At 41.3% G+C, this 23,835-nt stretch overlaps 1 protein-coding gene across 13 annotated transcripts in view; it reads left to right on the plus strand.

Moving 5' to 3' along the window:
* Positions 1-23,835, plus strand: part of mycbp2 (MYC binding protein 2) — a 62,737-nt gene that overhangs the window by 24,734 nt on the left and 14,168 nt on the right. For 3 of the 13 annotated variants that reach the window (XM_030758054.1, XM_030758055.1, XM_030758056.1), the window contains exons 19-56: positions 1,518-1,637; positions 1,781-1,862; positions 2,149-2,266; positions 2,437-2,795; positions 2,940-3,112; positions 3,342-3,467; positions 3,675-3,802; positions 4,190-4,281; positions 4,394-4,528; positions 4,669-4,752; positions 4,848-4,944; positions 5,027-5,219; positions 5,483-5,757; positions 6,028-6,249; positions 6,476-6,667; positions 7,890-8,096; positions 8,227-8,364; positions 8,851-9,029; positions 9,122-9,264; positions 9,356-9,456; positions 9,555-9,773; positions 9,864-10,086; positions 11,090-11,208; positions 11,336-11,423; positions 11,536-11,585; positions 11,692-11,864; positions 12,049-12,193; positions 12,302-12,508; positions 13,487-13,542; positions 13,618-13,733; positions 13,900-13,997; positions 15,012-15,128; positions 15,702-15,842; positions 17,090-17,167; positions 18,080-18,304; positions 19,301-19,433; positions 19,533-19,658; positions 21,716-21,895. In XM_030758054.1, coding sequence (XP_030613914.1) covers positions 1,518-1,637; positions 1,781-1,862; positions 2,149-2,266; positions 2,437-2,795; positions 2,940-3,112; positions 3,342-3,467; positions 3,675-3,802; positions 4,190-4,281; positions 4,394-4,528; positions 4,669-4,752; positions 4,848-4,944; positions 5,027-5,219; positions 5,483-5,757; positions 6,028-6,249; positions 6,476-6,667; positions 7,890-8,096; positions 8,227-8,364; positions 8,851-9,029; positions 9,122-9,264; positions 9,356-9,456; positions 9,555-9,773; positions 9,864-10,086; positions 11,090-11,208; positions 11,336-11,423; positions 11,536-11,585; positions 11,692-11,864; positions 12,049-12,193; positions 12,302-12,508; positions 13,487-13,542; positions 13,618-13,733; positions 13,900-13,997; positions 15,012-15,128; positions 15,702-15,842; positions 17,090-17,167; positions 18,080-18,304; positions 19,301-19,433; positions 19,533-19,658; positions 21,716-21,895 — 5,658 coding nt within the window. The remainder of the gene's footprint in view (positions 1-1,517; positions 1,638-1,780; positions 1,863-2,148; positions 2,267-2,436; positions 2,796-2,939; positions 3,113-3,341; positions 3,468-3,674; positions 3,803-4,189; positions 4,282-4,393; positions 4,529-4,668; positions 4,753-4,847; positions 4,945-5,026; positions 5,220-5,482; positions 5,758-6,027; positions 6,250-6,475; positions 6,668-7,889; positions 8,097-8,226; positions 8,365-8,850; positions 9,030-9,121; positions 9,265-9,355; positions 9,457-9,554; positions 9,774-9,863; positions 10,087-11,089; positions 11,209-11,335; positions 11,424-11,535; positions 11,586-11,691; positions 11,865-12,048; positions 12,194-12,301; positions 12,509-13,486; positions 13,543-13,617; positions 13,734-13,899; positions 13,998-15,011; positions 15,129-15,701; positions 15,843-17,089; positions 17,168-18,079; positions 18,305-19,300; positions 19,434-19,532; positions 19,659-21,715; positions 21,896-23,835) is intronic. The other 10 variants (XM_030758060.1, XM_030758058.1, XM_030758057.1 and 7 more) reach the window with 10 other exon arrangements.

A 23,835-nucleotide genomic window follows, 5' to 3' on the forward strand; every position in this document is an offset into this window, starting at 1 on the left:
GTCACTCCCATAGCAAATGAATTATTACTACAGAGGTAAAACTGCAGCATTACAACGAGGAAGTTATGATGATTGACAAGTTAATTTTGACACAGAACAAGGTTGTGGTGTTACTTTTTTTTTTTTTTTTTTTGTGGTGTTACTTTTAAGATATATATGTACTTTGGATGTGAAACATTTTCTGGAAATGGCTTCGATGTTGCTCATCTCAACATTAAGCTTTTTTTTTGGGCAATCATCAACAAGTGTTGATTGTTTGAAGAAATTGGCAAGACTTAGCAATGAAGTGGATTTTAGTAACACATCTGTTAATTATTCTAATATTAATCAAACAAGTAGAATATGGCCATTGTATATTTGTAGTTTTCTTGTATATGTTTTTTTTTTTTTTTTTTTTTTTTCTCTTCTCTTGTAACCAGCATAATCCTGGAGGACAAAGAGCATACGATAACGTGACTGTTATAGCCTCTTGAACTTTTGTTTAAAGAAAATCCCATTTGGCTGCAAAAACATGTCAAAATGTTCAAAGTGGCAAAGAACATAGCTGTAAAATTGCTGTTGCAGTTTTCACTTTCTGTGCAAATGTCAAAAGCAGTTTTTGCTTTATGTCGGCGCAGATCATAACTTTGTCTGATGTCCCACTGCTGTATTTCAAAGCAGCAATGGTTTCCTCCTTATTGTCATTTAAGCATTTGAGACTGTTCTGCTTTGCCTGATAACTTTCCTTTTGTGTATTTCATGTACATTTATTAGTGTAGGTCATTTGGGTTACATCTAATGAGCACTTTTCTTCATGGTTTCCACAGGCAATATTGGTGTGCCTGTCTGGGACTTCCAAAACAGCTTTTGTGTGCTTAAGATGTTGTTTTAAGAGCACTTCTGTGCACTCTCTAACGTTAAGCATTGTGTCCATGAGCTAAACTCTTAACTTTGCCCTTTTAATCTTTGGGCCATGAACCAGTTCATATCTATTCTAGATTTAAAGTGAGATGTTGAAAATCAAAGCTGGAATCTCTTGCTGGCTTCTGTTACAGAGGAAAAAACACAATAAGCTGGTTCCTGCACCCCCCCCCCCCCCCCCCCCCAAAAAAAAAAAAAAAAAAAATTATTCACTGTAATGCATGGCACTCTATCCCAACCTCCTTCTCTCACACACACCACAGCTGCGACCTCCTGCAGGGCTGAGGGCAAACCAGACTTCCTCTTTTTCACAAGGAAAAGAAAATTTTAAATCTTTGCAAAACAATTTGCGATCTGTAACAGGACTGGTTGCCAAAAGCCTTTGTGTTATGACGGTGTGTCACTCCTTCCTTTCTGTTTCAGCATGCTCCCCTACCCCCTTTTTTGTGTGTGTTTGTGTTTTTTCTTTTTTTTTTTTTTTTAAGCCCTCTTTTCCCTCCAGCTCTGTTTTTTCCAGGATTGTGCAGAGGCTTCCACCTCAGCGGTCTAAAGCTGCTACTAAACTTCACACTCTGTTCTCTACTCAAATGTGCTGACTTCAGTGTTTTGCCTTATAGATGGTAGCAGTGAGCGTGGGGAGAAGGATGCCAGCAAAATTACCACCTATCCCCCTGGGGCTGTGAGATTTGACTGTGAGTTGCGAGCGGTTCAGGTCAGCTGCGGTTTTCACCACTCAGGTGGGTTCTTTTTCCTTCATGGCAGTCACTAGGATATATTTGCCTCTATAATTTTTAACACTGGTTTAATGCAACTAATAAGAGTAAGGTAATATTAAAGTAAAAATGTGAGTGGGAAAAACAGTCATTATGTTGCTTTACAGTGGTGCTTATGGAAAATGGAGATGTCTACACTTTTGGTTATGGCCAACATGGGCAGCTTGGACATGGGGATGTCAACTCCAGGTACTCTTGTCTGATAACTTTTTTTTTTTTTTTCCTCTTTAATGTGATATAGTTGCTGTAATTGCCTCTGTATATTCTATTGTCATTTTAAAAAATAAATAATTGTAACAGGACAAATGAGGCTCAATACTAAATCTGAAAGACACAATTTCGTAGACCAGGAAGCAGCGACCCAAAATTAGACTGATTTGTCATGGGTATTAACAGGACAACTACAAACCTGCACTGACTGCACTGACTGCAGTTGTGTGGAGACATTAATTCATGAAATGTTTCTGCCTGCTAGGGGCTCTCCAACTCTGGTGCAGGCTCTTCCTGGTCCGAGTGTGCAGGTGACAGCAGGCAGTAACCACACAGCTGTTCTCCTCATGGATGGTCAGGTCTTCACATTTGGCAGCTTCTCGGTGAGAAAATTATTGTAACGCAATCTGTTTCAAGTCTACAGTACGAGGTAATGCAAATGTAATCCTCAAAACAATTGTGGCCTTTGCTCTGACCTGTGACAGTTGCTTTTTCATAGGCTGCAGATTTTGCTTGTTTGTTTCTGAAACTAAAGAGTCTCCTTGCTTTCCAGAAAGGGCAGCTGGGTCGGCCCATCCTGGACATGCCCTACTGGAATGCCAAGCCATCTCCCATGCCCAATATCGGTGCCAAATATGGACGAAAAGCTACGTGGATCGGAGCCAGCGGGGACCAGACATTCCTGCGGATCGATGAGGCTCTTATCAACTCCCATGTCCTAGCTACTTCGGAGATCTTTGCCAGCAAACACATCATTGGCCTCGTGCCCTCCTCGGTGTCTGAGCCACCTCCATTTAAATGCTTGCTTATCAACAAAATGGATGGAAGCTGCAGAACCTTCAATGACTCTGAGCAGGAGGACCTGCAAGGATTTGGCCTGTGTTTGGATCCTGTGTATGATGTGATATGGAGGTCAGTCTGAGGACTAGACATATGTAAACTGGAGGATAAACTCTGGTTATATTCCTCTTGAACTAAGTTTCACTTTGAATTGTACGCAGAGATTCCCAAATCCTTCCATGAGTTACCCCTGACATTATTTCCCCCTGCTTCTAGGTTCTTGCCAGCCACAAGAGAGATGTGGTGCTACAATGCAGTGATAGCTGATGCCAGAATGCCCTCTGCAACAGATCTACAGGCTCGCTGCAGCATCCTTAGTCCAGAACTTGCACTGCCATCAGGATCACATGCAACCACCACTCGCTCTCATGGAGCCCTACACATCCTTGGTAATCCTTTACACTAGCCATGTAGCAGTGTCAGATGGCTTTTTTTTTTTTTTTCCTTTTCTTATTGTTAGTTTTCTTGATGGGAGGCTGTAGCATCATCTTTGAATCAGTTCAGGAGAAAACTGATTTGACCACAAGCAGACAAATGATGTGACTGCAAAAATGTTACGACCACTTCTTTTGATCGTCATTCATTAGAAAGATCAATTATGCTGCTTTATCCACTTAGGTTGCCTGGATACATTAGCAGCCATGCAGGAACTGAAAATGGGTGTAGCCAGCGCTGAGGAAGAAACCCAGGCAGTGATGAAGGTCTACTCCAAGGAGGACTACAGTGTTGTGAACCGCTTTGAGAGTTAGTACACTTGTTCATAAATAATGACTTAAAAAGAGAGGACTTGCACTGAGTGCTTGAAATGATCTTGTCAGTATATCAAACCAATCAGGTGCTTGCTCTGTACTATCCAGTTAAAATTGGCTAATTGTCATAAGTAAACAGCTAATTAAAATGCCATAATAGGAAAAACAACTGAGCTCACGGTTCTCTTGTGCAATGTTACAGGTCACGGTGGTGGTTGGGGTTACTCAGCCCACTCAGTGGAGGCCATCCGTTTCTGTGCCGATGCCGACATCCTATTGGGTGGGCTGGGCCTGTTTGGGGGACGAGGGGAGTACACGGCCAAAATCAAGGTGAGCAGTCCTTTGAAACATTTTTAAATGCCGACACATTTGATTTTCTTCTTGCATGTTTGCTTTTCACTTTCAGGATTGATTTGATTGATCAGTGTTTTATTTCTATATTCACTTTCTTAGCAACAGGACTGTCATTAAATCATAGTGTGGGTTTCTGTAAGTTATTTACACTCTTGGTTGTCAGTTGTCGTTTTATTGGGACAAGTTAACTAAAACTCGTCTCACCATAATTGATGCAAGAATTGAAATATCTGCTTTGTAGTAGATTAAAGTAATAAAAATACATGCTGCTAAAGGATAATACAGACTCGGCTGATAAAGGGGGAATTTTTTTTTTTTCAAATTATTATTTATAATATATTAATCCTTTCTGTTGTTGTGCAGCTGTTTGAGCTTGGCCCTGATGGTGGTGACCACGAGACAGATGGTGATCTGCTGGCTGAGACTGATGTACTGGCTTATGACTGTGCTGCCAGGTATAGTTGATTTATCAGTGTGTGTCTTTTTAAAATGATGTTGCTACTATTTTAGTAAAGAAAGTTACAGAATCATTTTAATACCTATAATTGGTGTTCTTGTTGTTTTTAGAGAGAAATATGCCATGATGTTTGATGAGCCAGTGCTGCTGCAGCTTGGGTGGTGGTATGTGGCATGGGCCCGCGTGTCTGGTCCCAGCAGTGACTGTGGTTCCCATGGACAGGCTACCATCACTACCGATGACGGGTAAAACTGATTTACAGCAGCCGTAATAAATCAGTACAGCTAATACGTTATTTTTCTATTTTTTACATTTCTTGTTTATTATTTTTTGAAGCATTGTTCACGTGGCCTTGTTGTAATTTGTGTTTTTCCTCCCATTTTAGTGTGGTCTTTCAGTTCAAAAGCTCAAAGAAGTCAAACAACGGCACTGATGTTAATGCAGGTCAAATACCTCAGCTGCTTTATAGGCAAGTAAAATTCCTCACATTTTGTTAAGTGATGCACATCTTTTATCCTTGTCCACTATATAAGTTTGATTTTCTGTTTTATATTTTAATGTTAGGCTTCCTTCAAATGATGGCAATGCATCAAAAGGCAAACAGCAAACCAGTGAACCAGTCCATATCCTTAAACGCTCATTTGCTCGTACAGTCTCAGTGGTGAGTTGTGTCTCTCTGCATGTATGTGTGTAACTCTCTTGGCAGGTCATTTTTTTTATAGTGCTGTATCATCTCGTTGTAGGAGTGCTTTGAGTCTCTGCTGAGTATCCTTCACTGGAGCTGGACCACCTTGGTTTTGGGTGTGGAGGAGTTGCGAGGGCTGAAGGGTTTCCAGTACACAGCCACTCTGCTGGACCTGGAGAGACTGCGCTTTGTTGGCACATGCTGCCTCCGCCTGCTCCGGGTCTACATCTGTGAGATCTTTCCCATTGCAGGTAGGAACATCAAGCACTTTATCACTGACAGTATGATGACTGGATAGATGGATGAAGTATAAGTCTTTCATTGCAATAATAGTATAACAGACCGTTACTATAATTTAAACAAATGATATAGTATGTACGTACATTTATATTTATAAAACAAGAGGTGAAAAGAAAATGTTATTTTGATATTTTTCCTTCTTAAAAGTTTCTTTTTAGTTTAACCCTGTCTTCTGATTACATCTCATTGTTTTCTTTTTCTGTTTGATTTCTAGCCAGCACCAAGGCTGTGGTGGAGGAGTCGAGCAAGCTGGCAGAGTGCGTGGGAAAGACACGCAGTCTGCTGAAGAAGATCCTGTCAGAAGGCATGGACAACTGCCTGACCAAGTTGGACAACGACCCCCAGGGCTACTTGTCTCAGCCTCTTACTTTGCTGGAAGCCGTGCTGCAGGAGTGCCACAACACTTTCACTGCCTGCTTCCACTCCTTCTATCCAACCCCAGCTCTGCAGTGGGCTTGCCTCTGTGATCTGCTCAACTGCCTGGACCAAGTATGATGATTTCATACAGCTTGTTCACACATTTTTAAAAAAATCTGTTTTAGCTTTTGATTTTTCTACATTTAGATGCATTTACAAGGGTGCTTTAAAGTAAAACAGACTTCCTCTTACATGTTATTTACATTTTACTGTACTTATATTTTTATTCTGAAAACTCATGAAACTTTCAGACCCTTGTCTTCCTTATAATCTGATGAAATTAAAGTTTTGATAAGAGGGGAAAAAAAGCTGACCTTCGTTATTATTTTCACTGTGTTTCAGGACATCGCTGAGGCTAATTTCCGCACTTCCAGCAGCCGTCTGCTGGCAGCTGTAATGTCAGCTCTGTGTAACACATCAGTCAAGCTGACATCCATCCTCCCCATTGCTTATGATGGGGAGGTGCTGCTGCGTTCCCTGGTCAAACAAGTTAGCACAGAGAATGACTCGGCCCTTGCTCACCGCTTCCCCCTGCTGGTGGCCCATATGGAGAAGCTCAGCCATGTGAGTTTTTGGCACCTCATTCACGCTACACAAAATCTGCTTTTGTTAGGTGCTTGTGGGTGCAGTCAGAAGCCCAGAACATGTTTGATAAAGTGAGAAAACTGCTTTTGATAACTATCAGATGTTCATCTAAATATCGTGGGTAGCTTATTTAAAAAAAAAAAAAAAAAAAAAAAAAAAAGGGAAAACAGTGATATTAAGTTTGTACTAATGCTTCCACATTTAGACGGAGGAGAACCTGATGGGCATGACCAGCTTCCGGGAAGTACTGGAGAAGATGCTGGTGATTGTGGTGCTGCCTGTGAGGAAGAGTTTAAGGAGGGAGGTGGAACTGTTCTCTCCACACCTGGTCTCCAACACCTGTGGCCTGCTGGCCTCCATCGTCTCTGAGCTCACCGCCTCTGCCCTGGGCTCTGAGGTAGCTTAACTTGCCCTCATAATCATTTACCCGTGCTCCCACTGTAGGCTGTTATGTGGGACCACTGTTTAAGCAAAAATTTGGTTGTGCGCTCTTGTGAAGCTCTGTTTGCAGAACTTGGAATAGCTTGAATTTGACTTGCATCTAATTTTACTAAAATCGCAATCATGGCAGTTAAAGTTTGGAAAGAAATCAGTCACTCACGCATTGGCTTTCCTCATTCTTGTTCCTCATGTCTCATGCCATATTCTTGTACTCAAGGCTCTATTGTATTTTCTCACAGTGACAGACACTGTGTCCTCACTGCTGCCAGAGGGGAGGGGGGCTCAGTTTTTCTGTATTGTCTTTATGGTATGCTGAGTCATTAAGTGGGAGGGGCAAACATCTGTTGCCTTCCTTCCCCTCCCTCACACTCTTCATTTAATTATCATCACACACTCTTTTCATACTCTTGTACTGCAGTCATGTCTTTTTAGCTCTTGTTGCCATAGTAACACCACTTGACAATTGCCCTCAACAGCTACACTGTTTTTTTTTTGGTCTCCTTCCCAGTCTGTTGTCACGGAAACTACTCTTCCTCCCCAGAGTACCTGGATGGGTCCTGCTGCAGCTGTGTCTGGCTCTCTTTAGCCAGCAAGCTGATATAAATAGTAGTTACCTTTTTATACACACTGAGCATAAAATGTTTTTATTTCAGACTTTAGTTTTTTTTTTTTTTTTTTTTTCCTGTGACTGCCTTTGTATCTCTCCATACCTGTGTGGGTTTTCTCCGGGTACTCTGGCTTCCACCCACAGTCCAAAGACATGGACATAGTCGGGTTAGGTTGATTGGTGATTCTAAATTAGCAGTAGGTGTGAATGTGAGTGTGACTGGTTGTCTGTCTGTGTTGGTCCTGCGACAGGCTGGGCGAGCTGTCCAGGGTGTACCATGCCACTCGATAAGTGGAAGATGGATGGATGGGTGGATGCCTTTGTATCATTTAGCAACTATCCATTTGTCTTAAAATTGTTTACCTTTACATCCATCATGTGTAGAGTGCTGGATGATCACTAAACATTTGAAAGTTATTGGTCATATTATACTTTATTCTCGATATTGCCATCTGGGGGCTACATACATTGTAGAAAGCACAGCATAAATGTTGATTTTCATTATTTAGTGTAAATTTGTATTGCTCTCCAAGTGTGTTCATGTGCGTTTGGCTACTTTTTCTTTTATTAGGTTGATGGGTTGAACTCACTCCACTCGGTGAAAGCATCTCCTAACCGCTTCACCAAAACAAGCCAAGGCCGCAGTTGGAACACGGGCAATGGCTCGCCGGATGCCATCTGTCTGACAGTGGATAAGCCAGGCGTTGTGCTTGTGGGCGTCTGCGTCTATGGAGGAGGGGGCATCCATGAGTATGAGCTAGAGGTCCTGGCTGATGATGTAAGTGATTGAAGATTTTTTTTTTTGTTTGTTTGTTTTGTTTTTGTGGTGCTGCTAGGCTACTTTCCAGTCATTTAAATGTATTTATTTATCCTTTTGAATTTACAACTTTTGTTCCCTCACCCTTCAGGCACAGACAGAGCACCCAGGGGACTCTGCACACTCTCACAGATGGACATCTCTAGAGCTGGTGAAAGGCACGTACAGCACCGATGATTCCCCCAGTGATATTGCTGAGATTCGCCTGGACAAGGCTGTGCCACTCAAGGTACATAACATGTATACATCCTCGTACAAAAAATGGTTCTGGCCGTAGTAGCAAATTTCCCCGTCATGACAACTCGTGAATTTTTATATAATGCCCTGTTTAACCTATGATTAGGCTTAACATAATGTGATGCCTAGCTGTCTGCTAGGCTAATTCAAGTCACCAAACTAGACCGCTCAGCTGTGGTTCAGTGTTAGTACCTTTATGTATATTTGTAATGCATATATGACCGATCATATGGCTTGCAGTGCGTGTAATTTTACTTTAAAAATGAACAAACCTAAATGAAGACACCTTGCTTTAAAAGCTAGCTGATAACTTGGTAGTCTGCACTCTAACTCAAAAAAAAGAGGGGAAAAAAGGTGCCAACAGTCAAAATGTCAAACTCAAGATTTTAACACGGCAGTCCACAAGCCAGTAGGGGATATCACAGTATTTATACACAGCCATGGATATATCTTCCAAATGAATTTTATCGTGTTGCAGGAGGGGGTAAAGTATGCAGTACGATTACGAAACTATGGTAGCCGGACGGCCAATGGGGACGGAGGTATGACCACAGTGCAGTGCTCCGATGGTGTGTCCTTCACCTTCAGCACCTGCAGCTTAAGCAGCAATGGGACCAACCAGACCAGAGGACAGATCCCGCAGATTCTCTATTACAGGTATGCATAAAGTTAGCATCTTCTGATGGGTTGTATCAAAAGTTTCTTTTTGTTTTGATTTTTCTTGACTTGAGTATGTCTCATTGTTGAAGGAGTGAGTATGATGGGGACCTCCAGTCTCAGCTGCTGAGCAAAGCCAATGAGGAAGACAAAAACTGTAGCAGAGCTCTGTCTGTGGTTAGTGCTGTGGTTAGAGCTGCAAAGGATCTCCTTCACAGGGCGTTTGCTGTTGATGGTAAGCCCAGTCAACTTTAAGCAGCTATTACAAAAGCATTGGTTGCTTGGATCTGTCAGTCTTTCTTCATATTGTCCTTTCTTGTGTCTAGTGGATGATATTCCTGAGCTTTTAAGCTCTTCTAGTCTGTTCTCAATGCTCCTGCCCCTTATCCTGGCCTACATAGGCCCCGTGGCTGCATCTGTACCAAAGGTATGAGTTCACATCCAGGTGGTATACCCGCCTTCTTTCACCACCATGTTTCTCGTTGATGTGGCACTGCGGTTAACTGCCTGTTCCTTCATATCCAGGCTGCTGTTGAGGTCTTTGGACTGGTCCAAGAGCTGTTGCCCGCTGTCTCTGCCCTCAACCAAAAATATGCCCCACCCACCTTTAACCCAAACCAATCAACAGACAGCACCACTGGGAACCAGCCTGAACAGGGCCTCTCTGCTTGTACCACCTCTAACCACTATGCAGTGATTGAGAGTGACCACCCTTACAAACAAGCTGGGGTCACTCAATACAAGGTAAGGCATCTTTTTGGTTTTAAAATATCTTCAGAGAAAAGTATGCATTTTAAGTTGTAACTAATAGCATTCTGCTTCGCCATGCTCCAGGTTTCGTTTCCAGACTGCGTCCGCTGGACAACCATTGAGTTTGATCCACAGTGTGGTACTGCACAACCAGAGGATGTCCTGCGTCTGCTCATCCCAAGCCGAACACTCCACTTGTCTAACCTGGGAGCCAAACCTTTGATCCACGACACTATCAACACCTGGACTGAGCTCAAAAAGTTCGCAGGCTCGACAGGCTGGCCGACCACTGTCCTTGTGCTGCCAGGTTAAAAAAAAAAAAAAACAAAAAACAGCAAGTTGACATTTATTGGACAACAAGATTCCCATTTTACAACAGTGTTTTTGCTCTGACAATAGCAGAATCACAATAAACCCCAGTGTTTCTAAACCAAGAGACTTAGAGCTGGTATGCACTAGCGGAGTCGGGGAAAATCACAATTCCACCACATTTTACTGATCTTTATGGCTTAATAGAAAAATTTAGAATAAACACAGATGTTTATATAACAGAAATAGTGCATACTATTAGTACAAGTATAATTTATAAATCAGTGTTAACCTTTTGCTAGACACAGTCTTTGCCACTTTTTGTTTTCTAATCTTATTTCATTTTAACATATTTAAAGCAAGCTTGGCTGTTGAGTGATTTTTAATTTTAAGATTTAAATAAATCAGATTGCATATGACCAATTTTTTTGTAGTTGACAAAACTAAAGTAGGCAGTGGTGAACTTTAATTGAATAAGTGGCAAAAGTATGCATTTATCCTTTATGACTGACACATTATTTCATTACCAGTGACTTTGGTTCAAAATTTGTGCGAGGCGTCAGCTTCTGTGCTGCAGTGGTCTTTATTACCCAACGTGTGTGTGTGTGTGTGTGTGTGTGTGTGTGTGTGTGTGTGTGTGTGTGTATACTATGACCACAGAGGCAGGGCAGCACATATTCTGTAAAAGGAAGTGTTCTTTGTTTATTTTGAGTGCTCTAGTGGCATATTTGATATGTGTTTTATAATCAAGTAAAAGCTGTGACTGAGCAGTGACACCATTCTAAATCCAACATATGTTCATGCAACCCAGCTGTAGCTCATTGATGATAATGGTTAGCATCCTTTGCATACTCTATTCTACTTAATGATGCTTCACTCAGCCACCTGCCACAGCAGGCAGCCATTAGTTTACCAATTATTGTTTTTACAGAGCTCTGCCTAACTGTTTCGGGTTAGATGCTTTATGCGGTTTTCTTTTTTTCTTTTTTTTCTGCTTCCAGGAAATGAAGTTCTGTTTTCACTGGAAACGGCCTCGGATTATGTGAAAGATGAGAAAGCCTGCTTCTATGGCTTCAAGTGTGTGGCTGTGGGATATGAATTCAACCCTGGTGCTGATGAGGTACAGAGCCTCTTCTGTGAATTGTGTCAAAGACTGGCTTTCTGTGTCGTGAGCCTGCAGCTTTACAGCACTTTGTATGTCATCTATTTAAAAAGTACCTTTCTGATAGATGTTTGGTACATTTCAGGGTATTATCCAGTTGGAGAAAGAGTTGGCCTACTTGGGCAGTGTGTGTGCAGCAGCTCTTATGAAGAAAGACCTGGCCCTCCCTATAGGTACAGAAAACAGTGAAAGAAGGGAATTTGAGGCAGCTTTTTTGCATAACTTGTATAATCAGGATATGTTTTGTGAATGTCATTCATCATATTTATTTTTTTTTTATTTAAGGCAATGAGTTGGAGGAAGATCTTGAGATTCTTGAGGAAGCTTCTCTTCAAGTATGTCATATGTTCAGTTAAATTTTACTAGTTAAGTAAATATACTCTCTTCTCAGCACTTAACTTTCTAACCTTAACCTTCCAAACTTCCTGTACTCCCACTCAGGTGTGTAAGGCCCATTCAGGGATCCTTGGGAAGGGTCTGGCTTTGTCTCACTCTCCCACCATCTTGGAAGCCCTGGAAGGGAATCTACCTTTGCACATCCAAACCAATGAGCACTCTTTTCTTGAGGATTTCATCACCTGTGTGCAGAATTCAAGTGGAGGACGTCTGGCGAGGTATGCTTCCATGCTTGGATGCAAACGGCACAATTCTGCCTCAATGAAAACTACCTCATGAGCAAAACGATAATGTTAATATTGAATATTATCCATTGCAATCTTGGATTATAGCTGTTAATTTCTTGGAATCAGTACAAGTCGGGAATTTGCTACATATTCTTTCCCTCTTTGTTTCATGCAGATGGCTGCAGCCAGACTCTTACGCAGATCCTCAGAAGACATCCCTGATTCTCAACAAAGACGATATACGCTGTGGGTGGCCGACTACTGTGGTGGTTCAGACCAAAGACCAGTATGGAGATGTGGTGCATGTTCCTAACATGAAGGTCAGGATAACCGCCTTCCGACAAAATTTTAAGGAATCGTGTCTGAAGTGCCTACAAAAAACACTTTTACTGAATTTGTCAGTCACTGTTTTCATACGTTTTGTGTAGGTGGAGGTGAAGGCTGTCCCTGTTTCACAGAAGAAGTCGGTTCAACCAGAAAATGTGAAAAAGCTGCAGCGACTACCTGGAAGCTGCTCCCCTTCTTCCTCTGGCCCCGACCTAACCTTCGGAGGTTTGCCTGTGCCCAAGTTGGAAGCTACGTATGAGCCCATGATTGTGAAAGAGGCTCGATACATTGCTATTACCATGATGAAGGTCAGCATTGTGTAACTGGTTTATCACTTGCTAACTCACCTCTTTATATTTAGCTGGTTGCAGATTCTGCACAAGTGGAGGCTAATTGGTTTTATTCTGAAAGGCTGCTGTTTGTTTGCTGTTCAACATTTCTCATTTGGTAGCATAGAATAATGAATAGTTAAAAAAGAACTTCATTAGAAAAGACAAAATGGAAATGGCTGAAGATTTTGTGTATAGTTGTGTAAAATGATTTCAGGGATAAGAATGTGAGAGGCAATGTATAGAAATTTTTAAAAATCCTGCATAAAATTGTGTAAATGGGTGACTGTGGCCTGTAGCTTGAAGGACCTGGAGTGGTCAATAAGCCTATAAAAATGCTGAGTCTAATATATCTGAATATGGAGGAAGGAGAGAAGGGTGTTCAGATTAGTGTAGCATTGACAGACTTTTACTGAAGTAAGGCTTCTCTGTATCTGAGGAGGATAACTGTCAAAAATGAGTGGTGATTGGCTTGCCTCGGGAAAAGCGTTTTAGCTTGTTTAAAATATTCAAACAGCCAGTTGTGTGTGTGTGTTTTGTTGCACAGTTTGCCACAAGAGGTAGTAATGGGAAAAATGCTCCCTTGCTATCAATCAGAAGCTAGTCACAAGGCTGGTGTTCGTGCTCTCCAGCTTATGATGTACTTAAATGGAAAGCCTGTTTCAGTAGCCCAATTATGTCACTTTAAAGGAGGAAAAAGCCAGGCTCACTGAGAACTACAGAAGCTGAATAGAAATTACTGTGTGCTACTTTTTTTTTTTTTTTCTTTTTTCTTTCAGTTGCCGTTGTGTAATCTATTAAGTATCTTATCGGTGCCCTGTCTTTTAATTGACAAACAGCAGGCACACTACATGTATAGACCAAAAAACACAGTTTGCTGTCCACCGTTTCACCCATGAAAAAAAAAAAAAAGGAAAAGTAAATGTTGGTGTTACTTATATTTAATGTCTGTTTTAGGCGTATGAAAACTACTCCTTTGAAGAGCTGCGTTTTGCTTCACCCACCCCAAAGAGGTAAGTAAGATGATGCAGGAAAAGAACAGACTTTCCATTGAGGTACAGTCCACTTATTCTTAATTGCCCACACAGACCCAGTGAGAATATGCTCATCCGTGCCAACACTGATGGAACCTACAGTGCCAATTGGACTCCAGGAGCAGTCGGCCTCTATACGATCCACGTCACCATCGATGGCATTGAAATAGGTAATTTAGTCCTAACGCACATTCAGAAAGCTGGTGTGTTCTCTTAAGTCTTTCCCATAGAAGAAATGTATGTGGAGGCAATGCCTCACTAAACATGCATCAGCATTTCAAAAAGCTTGAGTGTTGTCTGAATTTAAAAAGTTGAGTTATGTTTTTTAACTCTTAGATGCTGGTTTGGAGGTAGAAGTCAAAGACCCTCCCAAAGGCATGATACCACCTGGAACTCAGATGGTCAAGCCAAAAGCTGAACCTCAGCCTAGCAAGGTGAGTTTTTCTTTCAGTTGACTAACCAGGGCATGAACATGAATACACACGCGCGCGCAGTCATCCAACAAATGTTATTTAACTCAACAGAGATGATGACAATTTTTCCTGGCAACACCAAATTGTAACTTATTAAACCAGTTGTGTTAAGTTTTGTTTGTTTGTTTTTTGGTTTTATTATTTCAGTTCATTCTGAGAAATAAAATTGTATTTATCACCTCTGTGTAGCTTTTGGCTGTTTGCACCTCCCTGGTTTGGTTTGGTTCGCTCTGCTGATTAACAAAACCATTGCTGATCCACAGGAAGCAATGGACATCAATGCTAATCTGTTCAGTGTAACTTATTTGGGATAAAAAGTTAACAAGTGAATAAATCCAGCTCTTTCACTGTGAGATAGATTCCAGTCCTTTCTTTTGTGATGCTTCTAACTAGATGAAGACACATATTAAGGCTGAGCACTGAGAGTCTGGTTGTTCACTGTGCTTAGGTTATATTGTACATGTATACAGACCGCGTCCGTTGATGAGTACTTTATGTGGAATAGTAATTGGAAATTGCTTCGGATGCGGAAATCGCATCTAATTGATGTTATGCATGTTGGAGTCATCATCATTTTGTGGCCTTTTGATTTTTGGAATCCATAATGGGGAAACAAGCAACAATGTGTGCCTTTTAATCACTTTTGTGTATACTGCTTTGGGGCATTTTTATTTTTTTTTTCCCCCTCTTGCATCAGCGTAGAAATAGATGAAGCAGGATTACAACAAACTTCACAACTGTTGCTTCTGAAATGAAGCTCCTTAGGATTCCTCATCTTTTTGTTCTGTCTATGCTTGTACTTGGAAGGAGGCTTTGTGTGGGTTAAAGCATGCAATCTATCACTGTCAACTGCTTTTTTCTTTCTTTCTTTTTTTTTTTTTTCTTTTCCTACTGCCCTTATTGACTTTTTTTCCCCCCTTTTCTGTTCTTTACCCTTGCCGCTCACGGTCTCCATCTCCCCTCTGCTTCTCTCAGGTCCGCAAATTTGTATCCAAGGACAGCGCAGGCCTGCGTGTGCGTAGTCACCCCTCCCTGCAGAGTGAACAGATAGGCATAGTGCATGTCAATGGCACCATCACTTTCATTGACGAGGTAATTGACTTTAGACCAGGCAGACCAAGTTATAATATATAGAGTATTCTACATGGAACACCAGTGTCCACTTTTCTTCTGTTTCTGTGTTTCTCCTTGTTTGGATCAATAAGAGCGGACTCATGATTATTATAATCTTGAGTTTTTTTTCTTGATTAAAGTAATTTTGAGTCCTTGTTACATGATTTTGATGTATTCCTTGTAATTACCTCTCTCAATAATGATTACTACCTCATAAATTTTTGCTCTTACTTTATGTTGCTTGATGCTCTTGCAAGGCACTCTGAGGCTCCATAAAAGGCTTCAACACCTTCCTCATAAATCCAAAGGATGTGATCCATTCTTAAAGCATACTGTATAACTGCAATGTAATGCAGCACTTTTTGACTGACTTTGTCAGTCTTGCACAATATCTGCTCCTGTAGTTTCACCTTCATCCTGCTTTAAAGTGAGCGTATTATCTAATAACTTTAGGCAGCCTCAGAGATGCCGTGTGTGAGGGTACTCCCCTCCTACTTCCCTAGTAACAGGATGGCATGCCTTTGCTCTGCTCTGTTGCTTGTTTTCCCTTAGATCCACAATGATGATGGTGTGTGGCTCAGGCTCAATGATGAAACAGTAAAGAAGTATGTTCCCAACATGAATGGGTACACTGAAGCCTGGTGCCTCTCTTTTAACCAGCACCTGGGCAGGAGCCTACTGGTCCCAGCCGACGTAAGTAGAAGGCGGCCTGCTGAGTAGCCTGTCTCCATTTACGATTTAGAGGCTCCTGCACTGTTCATTTTGGGGAAGAGCTCATCTGTGTTTAATGATAATGGCTTTTCAAGGACTTACCTGGGTTTGTCCTTGAAGCATGGTAAATCATCAGAGTATCTTATAAGAGTGTACCTGTTGGGGTGTTTCTTGTGCATGGAATATCTCGGTATGAAACTTTAACTAACACACTGTGCAAAGGAACAGCAGCTGGGAGTGTGCATGCATTAACTCACGTTTGAAGGCAAAAGGTTTACCGTTACATGACCATCATGTGTTTAGCTGTGGACACTTAAGTAGCTCACATGGCGAGGTAGTAAATGTTTAGTGCATTAAAGTAAACCCCAATGCAGGGCCTGTCAGATGAGGAAAATGTAGTAGAAGAGCACTTATGTGCTGTTTGACTTTTCTTGGTCTGCATTGTTGAGTCTTCATTTCCTCATCGCTTCTCACTCACAGTTCATAAAGAATTGCTCACTGCAGCATGTGATGACAAGGAGTCTCCTCCCCCCCCCTCACATTTTGCTCCATGCCGCAAAAACCACCAAAAAAAAAAATGCAACTGAATCACATGGATAATTCGACCGGGTATAATTCAAGAAATTAATGTTGTGTTAAATGGGAACTTATCCAAAGATGGTGGTTTTCTGTCATGAAGCAGTCACTGGCCCGTGAAAAGTTTCAGTGGAAAATTGTACCTCTACTTCTCTGTAACTCCACCTCTGCATTGGGATGTTTTAGGTGCTAGGAGGCTTCCATGTCTGGTCTCTGTCTGAACAGCATGACACACTACATCATCCAAATGGGGAATTTTTTTGGAAGTTTCTTCTGTGTCTTTTATTTATTTATTTTTAAGTTATTTGGTCATGGATTTGGAAATGATTACACTGAGGTGTTGGGAGTGAATTTTCAGTGCCCCCTGCAACTTTTTTTTAATATTATTTTTTTTTATTTTTAATATATTTTCTTAATGCATCTAATTGTGCACTCATTGGCCTATTTATCAGTGCTGCACAACTTAACTGGCCTGTCTGACAATAGTCAGAATCTGTTTTCTTTCCTTCACTTATCCTGGGAAATCCACAGGAGCAAGACAATTTTTTTTTTTTTCTTCCAAAAAAATACATGAGCACCTCCCCCTTTTCCCGTTTTCTCTCCTTTCTTGAGTCGTCTACTGTTTCTTGACTGTTTCACGATTTGTTGCTCAGAATGTCTTTAATGCTAGCCAAGGAGTCAGGGATATCGGCTTTTTGTCATGGACCCCCTTAACTATATTCCCACCACAGGTGAGTTGTATGAAGGAGGGAAAATAGTTTGACTGCCCCATAGCCGATCGCCTGTTTCTTTACTCGTTTCCTTGAACCCCTTGTGACTTTGTAGTCTTCCCACGGTGTTAATTTGAGGCGTAAGAGGTCAAACTGTATTTGCATGGTTGTACGTACAGTGATGATAAAGCATATCGGCGGCTGCTGTAGACTCAGCAGCAGTGATCACATTTGGGATTTTGTAGTACGTGCGTGTATTCAAGCTTGTGTGTTGCATGGGGATGAAGATGATCATGTTCAGTCTGTTGCATGAGGTCTTGTTTGGAAGGCTTGCCATATCTAGTCCTGTATCTGTGTGTGTGTGTGTGTGTGTGTGTGTGTGTGTGTCATAGCATGCCCCCCTTTAGACCAAATAATAAGAGCATTTTTGTTAAGTTGAGTAGGTCCATTCTGTTGGTTGTTTTAACTGCATTACTACAATGTTAAATTGAGTGTTTGTCTATTAAGGGTACTTTGTGGGTGAGCCGTATATTTATTTTTAATATCAAGAGACAAATTGTTGTATGACTTACTGTGTTGAGGATGGATACACTTACATCCTTTCCAGTTTTGTGCCATGCTTAGCTGTCTGGCTGCTGTGTGCAGCTTTTTAGTTAGTGGCATCAGTCTGGTCACCAAACTGTTGATTTTTATAAAAAAAAAAAGTGAATATACTTAATTCCCCAAAATAGGGAACCATTTGAGACCTTAAAGATGGCACTTAATGCAAGGAAAGAGGGCTGAACTGCATGCTCTTTGCAGCATTTCCCTGTAAAGCTTTTCACCTTCATATTTGTGGGCTTAGTAGTCTCAGCCTCGTGCTGGTCTTAAACATTTTTGCAGCCTATTTTATTGCTGTACTCTGACTCTAATCCATGCTCTTAACTCTTGCAGGAGGTCAGGGGCCAGTCGGAGGAGAGCATAAAGGAGGTGAGCAGCTGCCCTTCCCACGAGGCCCCCATTCGGGTGCAGAACAGAGCAGGGCAGGGCGGCGGCCCGGGGCTTTATAAGGTAGTGAAGACCGGCCCCTCTGGTCACAACATCAGAAGCTGCCCAAACCTTAGGGGTATCCCCATTGGAATGTTAGTACTTGGCAACAAGGTCAAGGCCATAGGCGAGGTACGCACTCACCCCAAATAATCAAATGTGTTTTCTGTGGCTGGAGCTGAATAATTCAGGCTGCTTGGATCAAGCTAAATACTTTTAGTAGATTTTGGCCTTCAAATGTAATCTCTCTTTCAAAGGGGAATACATGAGCTGCTTCTGGGTGTGGGTGTGTGTTCTCTATCTTTCTACTTGCTGAGGACTTAGCCACTCCTGTGGCAGGAATACTTTTTGCTTGACTTACTAATTCCAGATTGTCTATGAATCCACTGCAGTTTCAGGGTGTCGCATTCAGCTGCCTTGAGGTGTCTCGGTGGAAGCCTAATCACAGAATGCTGGAGCCTATCTGTGCCTTGACTGTACTTTTCCTGCTCTTGTAATGATTTTGTCAATATACTTTAAACATCTAAGTTATCTTTTGCCTGGTGACATGGAGCCTCTCCTCTTTTGGTTGCGACCCGTCAGTGGCTGCGGTGGTGTGTCATGCTGTTCAGTAGTTTCCTGAGTCTCTACTAGTGTGTGTGTGTGTGGATCTGGGAGATGCTGCCTGCACATACTAATACTTCCATCTGTGTGTGTGTGTTTTGTTTATTTTTGTTTTGTTTTTTCTGTTTTTTTCCCCAAAATAATGATAATCCAGGGAGTTGGGAAAACACAGCTTCATGCATTTACTTTTTGATAAACTGCTCCTTTCTTAGTAAGTTTTCTTCTTTCTTTTTTTTTCCTCTCCTCTCAGCTTACATCAATTTTGTCCAGCTGTCTGCTGATTAAAATGAATTTCTTATCATCTGCTGCTCTATATATTGTGTCAATCAGATGGGATGTGTATTTGCATGTCGGTGATCTTGTGTAGAACAGTTTGTCATGATTTTGTGTGTGCAGTAATAGAGTGGATGTAGGGTGGGTGAATAAGGAAATTGACTGTAGCTGGTTTTGAAAGTGGATTCAAATGTGCTGCGTGTGTGTGTGTGTATGTGTGAGCGTGGATAAATAGTGTTGTTTATGTATTAGGTGGTCAACTCAGAGGGAACCTGGGTACAGCTGGATAAGAACAGTGTAGTGGAGTTCTGTGAGAGTGATGAAGGAGAGGCCTGGTCATTGGCCAGAGACCGTGGTGGAAACCAGTACCTTCGCCATGATGATGGTAGGTCACAGCTTGAGCGATTAAGAGCTCCTGAATCCAGATTTAAGACCTCTTAACCTCAGATTAAGATAAAAGTGTTTATTAAATTGACTTTTTCAGAGCAAGCATTGCTTGAGCATGGGAACCAGACCCCACCACCGAGCCCTTTCTCTGTGCAGGCCTTCAACAGAGCTTCAACTTCAAATGGAGCACAGGGCTTTGACTACGGCATCTCCAACAACAAAGGTGAGGCCAGCTTGGAGTAGACATGTCTATAAACATGCATCATGTGCAGATCACTTTTCCTTGATATAAATTCACTTTGCTTCCTTTTCTGTGCTTTATTTTAACAAAGACTGCAGGACTTCTCCCCATCCTCTTGACTAAAACTTTTTCAAATAAGCCATTACCCAAAATTAACTGATTAATTTTGAAGGCCACTTTTTGTGTAAAAATATTAAATGATTTAACTTGCTATGCACATATGTTGCTCTAGCAGATATAATTTGTTCACTAATTTAAATTCAAAAAGGAAATTTACCTTCAGTGTGTAGTCGTATCATACCTTAGTATAACTGAGGCATTAGGAGTCAGTTGGTCTATAAAATCACAGGTGCCATCTTTCATCTCTTTTTGTTATGCATGCTTTTTATTGTCTACCTTTGTTATTTCATGCCTGATATTTCTGCATTGTCAGGCATATATTTGCTTGCATGGGCCAGTCAGTGCGCCCCTGGTCATTTGGTCTATTATGGGCTTTGTTTTCAATGTTTGTTTGCATTGTTTTTTTTTTTGTTTGTTTTTTTTTTAATAATATATTGCCAAGTACTGCAAACATCACCTGATTAAAGCCAGTGTTGTCGTACCATCAATAAATGGTTTCCAAAAGTAGCAATTTTCTTGCAAATGGCTTTGCTCTTTCTCAAAAGAGGAGGTTGCTGTGTTTGGACTTAGTCATGCTAATCGGAGAACTGTGGTTATGTTATGCACAATGAGGCTAAAGGAGGTTTTACTTGTCTGGATGTCGGATGCAGTAAATCTGTGAGCCTAACTGTAGTTCATTTGTAATGGCAATACTGCTCTGCAGATTGCAAACACGCTGTCAAGCTGCCGTCTCTGAATGTCTGGCGTAGTGCTTATGGATTGCAGTGTAGAAGTATTCAATGCAGACAATACAAATAACATAGTTGTGCTAAAATATTTACTTAATCGTAAGAAATGTGCATGGAACAGCATTTGTAGAATAAATGCTCGGCTAAGACAATCGTGTTAAGTGGAATAAGATTTTACAACTCTTGCCTATGGTGAAAGCCCTCGCTGAACCATCTAATGGAAAGTCTGAATCACTAGCCACCTTTGGGGTTTGAGCTTTCATGCTGTGAGGCAGCATTATTAGTGGGCTTGTAGCAGAGATCTCTGAGTACACAGGAAAGAGAAACCTCACTGATGGATCATATGGGTCTGCTGAGGGTTATCTGCTCTGCCTCACCCAAGCCTCCCTTTATTGCCCAAATTTGGATTTCTGCTCTCGCAACTGAAATGTCCACACTTCATAGCATTGTTATGAGGGACCAGACTCAGTATTTTCTAGACTGTGAGAACCATCTACAAATGTGTATGCTTGGTGGGCAGCTAAGGACAAGTTATGCTCTGAGATGTCTGTAATTGACTCATCACAGAGAATAAAATGAGATTTGGAACTTCTTGTGAGGACATGCAGGGTTTTTATTAGTGATCCTTAAAATAAAATTGTATAAAGACCAATGTTTCTTCCGCAAATGGTTAGGAAAAGGGAGGCAATATTGGTGTGTTGTGGTGCAATCCAGAGCTGTAGCAAACGCAGTACAGTTTGTTCTTAGTAATGGGAATAAACCACCAATCTGTAGTTGGGGTCATGTGGTAGTACTATGGTAGAAGGTGCCATGCGCTGAGCTAAATTTTTAAAGTTGCCAGCTTGATTTTTTTTTTTTTTTTTTTGTGGGGAATTATAGTTTTTATTTATATATACTTCTTGACTTGTATCTTTTGATTCATATATATATATTTTTAAGTGTAGAACCAGATCAGAACCTTTTCTGCTCAATTCATCCAGGATAGTTTTAAGCCCACCAAAGCTTCATACCAGTTTCCTAATGCCATCTATGAACAGGACTTCTGGGACTGCCCATAACTCCTCCTCCTCCTGGCCGATGATTGAATGATTGATAAACAAATTAACTGAATGACCTACATCCCCCGTTTGGAATCCTCAAACCATAGTAAAAGCTTTAGTTTGTCCCCTTCCTCTGTCTCCATGTTTGCAGGTGACCGGTTGAGTGCCATACTGAATTCCATTCAGTCTGGGCCCTTCCTCTCAGCAGCTCCCTCTTCCTCCATATTTGAGCAAGCTGCCCAACCTCCCTCCTCTTCCTCCCTTGTCCACAGCCCATTTGTGTTTGGACAATCCCCCTCCCAACTGTCTCAGCCACAACCACAGCTTCTGAGTAAGTCTGTCCAGCTTTCTGACAGCGCTTGCTAGCACAGATTTTGATCCTTTTCCTCCCAACTTCTTGTTTTATGGAATTGTTTTTATTTTTCTGTACTTTGGGGGAGAACAGGAATGATATGCCGATATGTGAAACATATCAGCTCAGTTATGTTCAACAGTGCAGAAATATCCTTAACAAGTCGTCAAGTCTATTATTCTGTGTTTAAATCTTGTTTGGGGGGAAAAAAAACAGGTGGCATTACCTTTTTAAAGTGTCCATTAGCTGGTACTGTCACTTGTTTTCTAAGCAAGATTTCAAACACTAATAGACTACATATAGTCAAAGGGATATTTTTGCCATGCGCTTAATTGGCCAATTTGCTTAATTTACTGCTCGCTGTGCTTGCTCTCTTGTTTAGTGTGCCTTTTACCTTGTTCTTCGTCTTCATTGCTGCTTTGAATTTAAATCTGCATCTTCCATCCTTTTAGTAACAGCTTATTTCACTCTCACCTCAACAAGCCCAGGCGCTGACTAAAAATATAAACAGTAGTCTGAATAGCTGTTTGTTTATAGTAGTTATTAGTTTTGTTTATTTTTAATACAATAACCTGCTTAAAAAAATCAGCCATTAACTAATAATATGACATCTTACATATGCCCAGTTTGCACTTTAACTGGATCATTCAAATAAAAAAGCCCTGCAATTCAAGAGACACTGTCTTCTACCACCATCCCAAACCTGCTCATCTGTCTGTAATAATTTCTGCCTGTGTTGCACCCTTTCTCCCTGTTGGTCTTTTCTGCTACTTCCTGTCTACTTTATATGTTACCTCTTTGCTCTGGAGCCCTGAAGATGTCATGGAGAGAGGGGAAAAAGTGTTTGTTTGTTTTTTTTAAATATGCAAATTCACAATTTATGCTCTTGTTTTAGTATACTGGCAATCTTCCAACCTCAAATAAGTGACACATTATCTGAATAAAACCAACACACTGTAAGATCAGTCTGCCTCAGAAGACCCTACCAGGGGCAGATTCCCCCCAACAACATAGCTCAAAGGATCACTAGGGCACATAAACCCCTTCACTGTGGTAACGTGGCAGTTCTTGGATAACTGCAAAATAAAGATTTTTTTTTCTCCCCCCCCCCTTGGCACAAAGGGGGGATTAGATCACAACCCCCCCCCCCCCCCCCCCCCCCCCCCCAAAACAAACAACAACAACAAAAAAAAACATTATTGAAAACACTATCAGCCCAGAGGGAACATTCAAAAAAAGTCAGGCTTTCTTTGCGTTAGCTGGTTTGACAAAACCTAAAACTGAGATAAGGGGTATCACAGCGGTGGCTCTCAACTTTGTCTGTTAAGCCGGGCTTTCTGCTTCAGGCTCTTGTGTATTCACACAAAAAGGGGTGCTGCCGTTTATTTCTAATGTGACGGCTGTACATTAGAACTGTGAGACTTTAAAGTGGATACATTTAAACATTAAAAGTTGCTGTCCCTTTGCCTAATCAAGGAGACGTGGAAATCGCTTTACTTTGCCAGCTCAAGGTAACATTAACTTCACTGATTCAGTAGGTGTTCTCGATGTGTGTTGTAGTAGCTGCAGTTCCAGCAGTGTGAGAGAGACTTGGCTGCAGATTAGAATCAAGTGTAAAATACTTTCTGCATCACCAACAGAATACATGCACATCCAAATGACAACGCAATGTACGGTTTGCTCTGATGTAACTTTACAGCTGGGCTTCATTTGTGATGTTAGTAAGGTTTGGTTTAACTATTTGTAGAGAATCCTGCACTTGAAGCATGCTGTAAATAAGAGTTGGGAATGTGGTGCTCCCAGTTGATTTGAAACTGGAATTCTGAACATAACCTGGTCTGGATGAGGTCATGGTCAGCATAAGCCACCATTGTGATTTACTCAGGTAAAAAGAGGGCTGCTTTCGTGACCCTTAAAGT

This window comes from Archocentrus centrarchus, chromosome 21 (assembly GCF_007364275.1).
Source record: "Archocentrus centrarchus isolate MPI-CPG fArcCen1 chromosome 21, fArcCen1, whole genome shotgun sequence".
Taxonomy (NCBI): domain Eukaryota; kingdom Metazoa; phylum Chordata; class Actinopteri; order Cichliformes; family Cichlidae; genus Archocentrus; species Archocentrus centrarchus.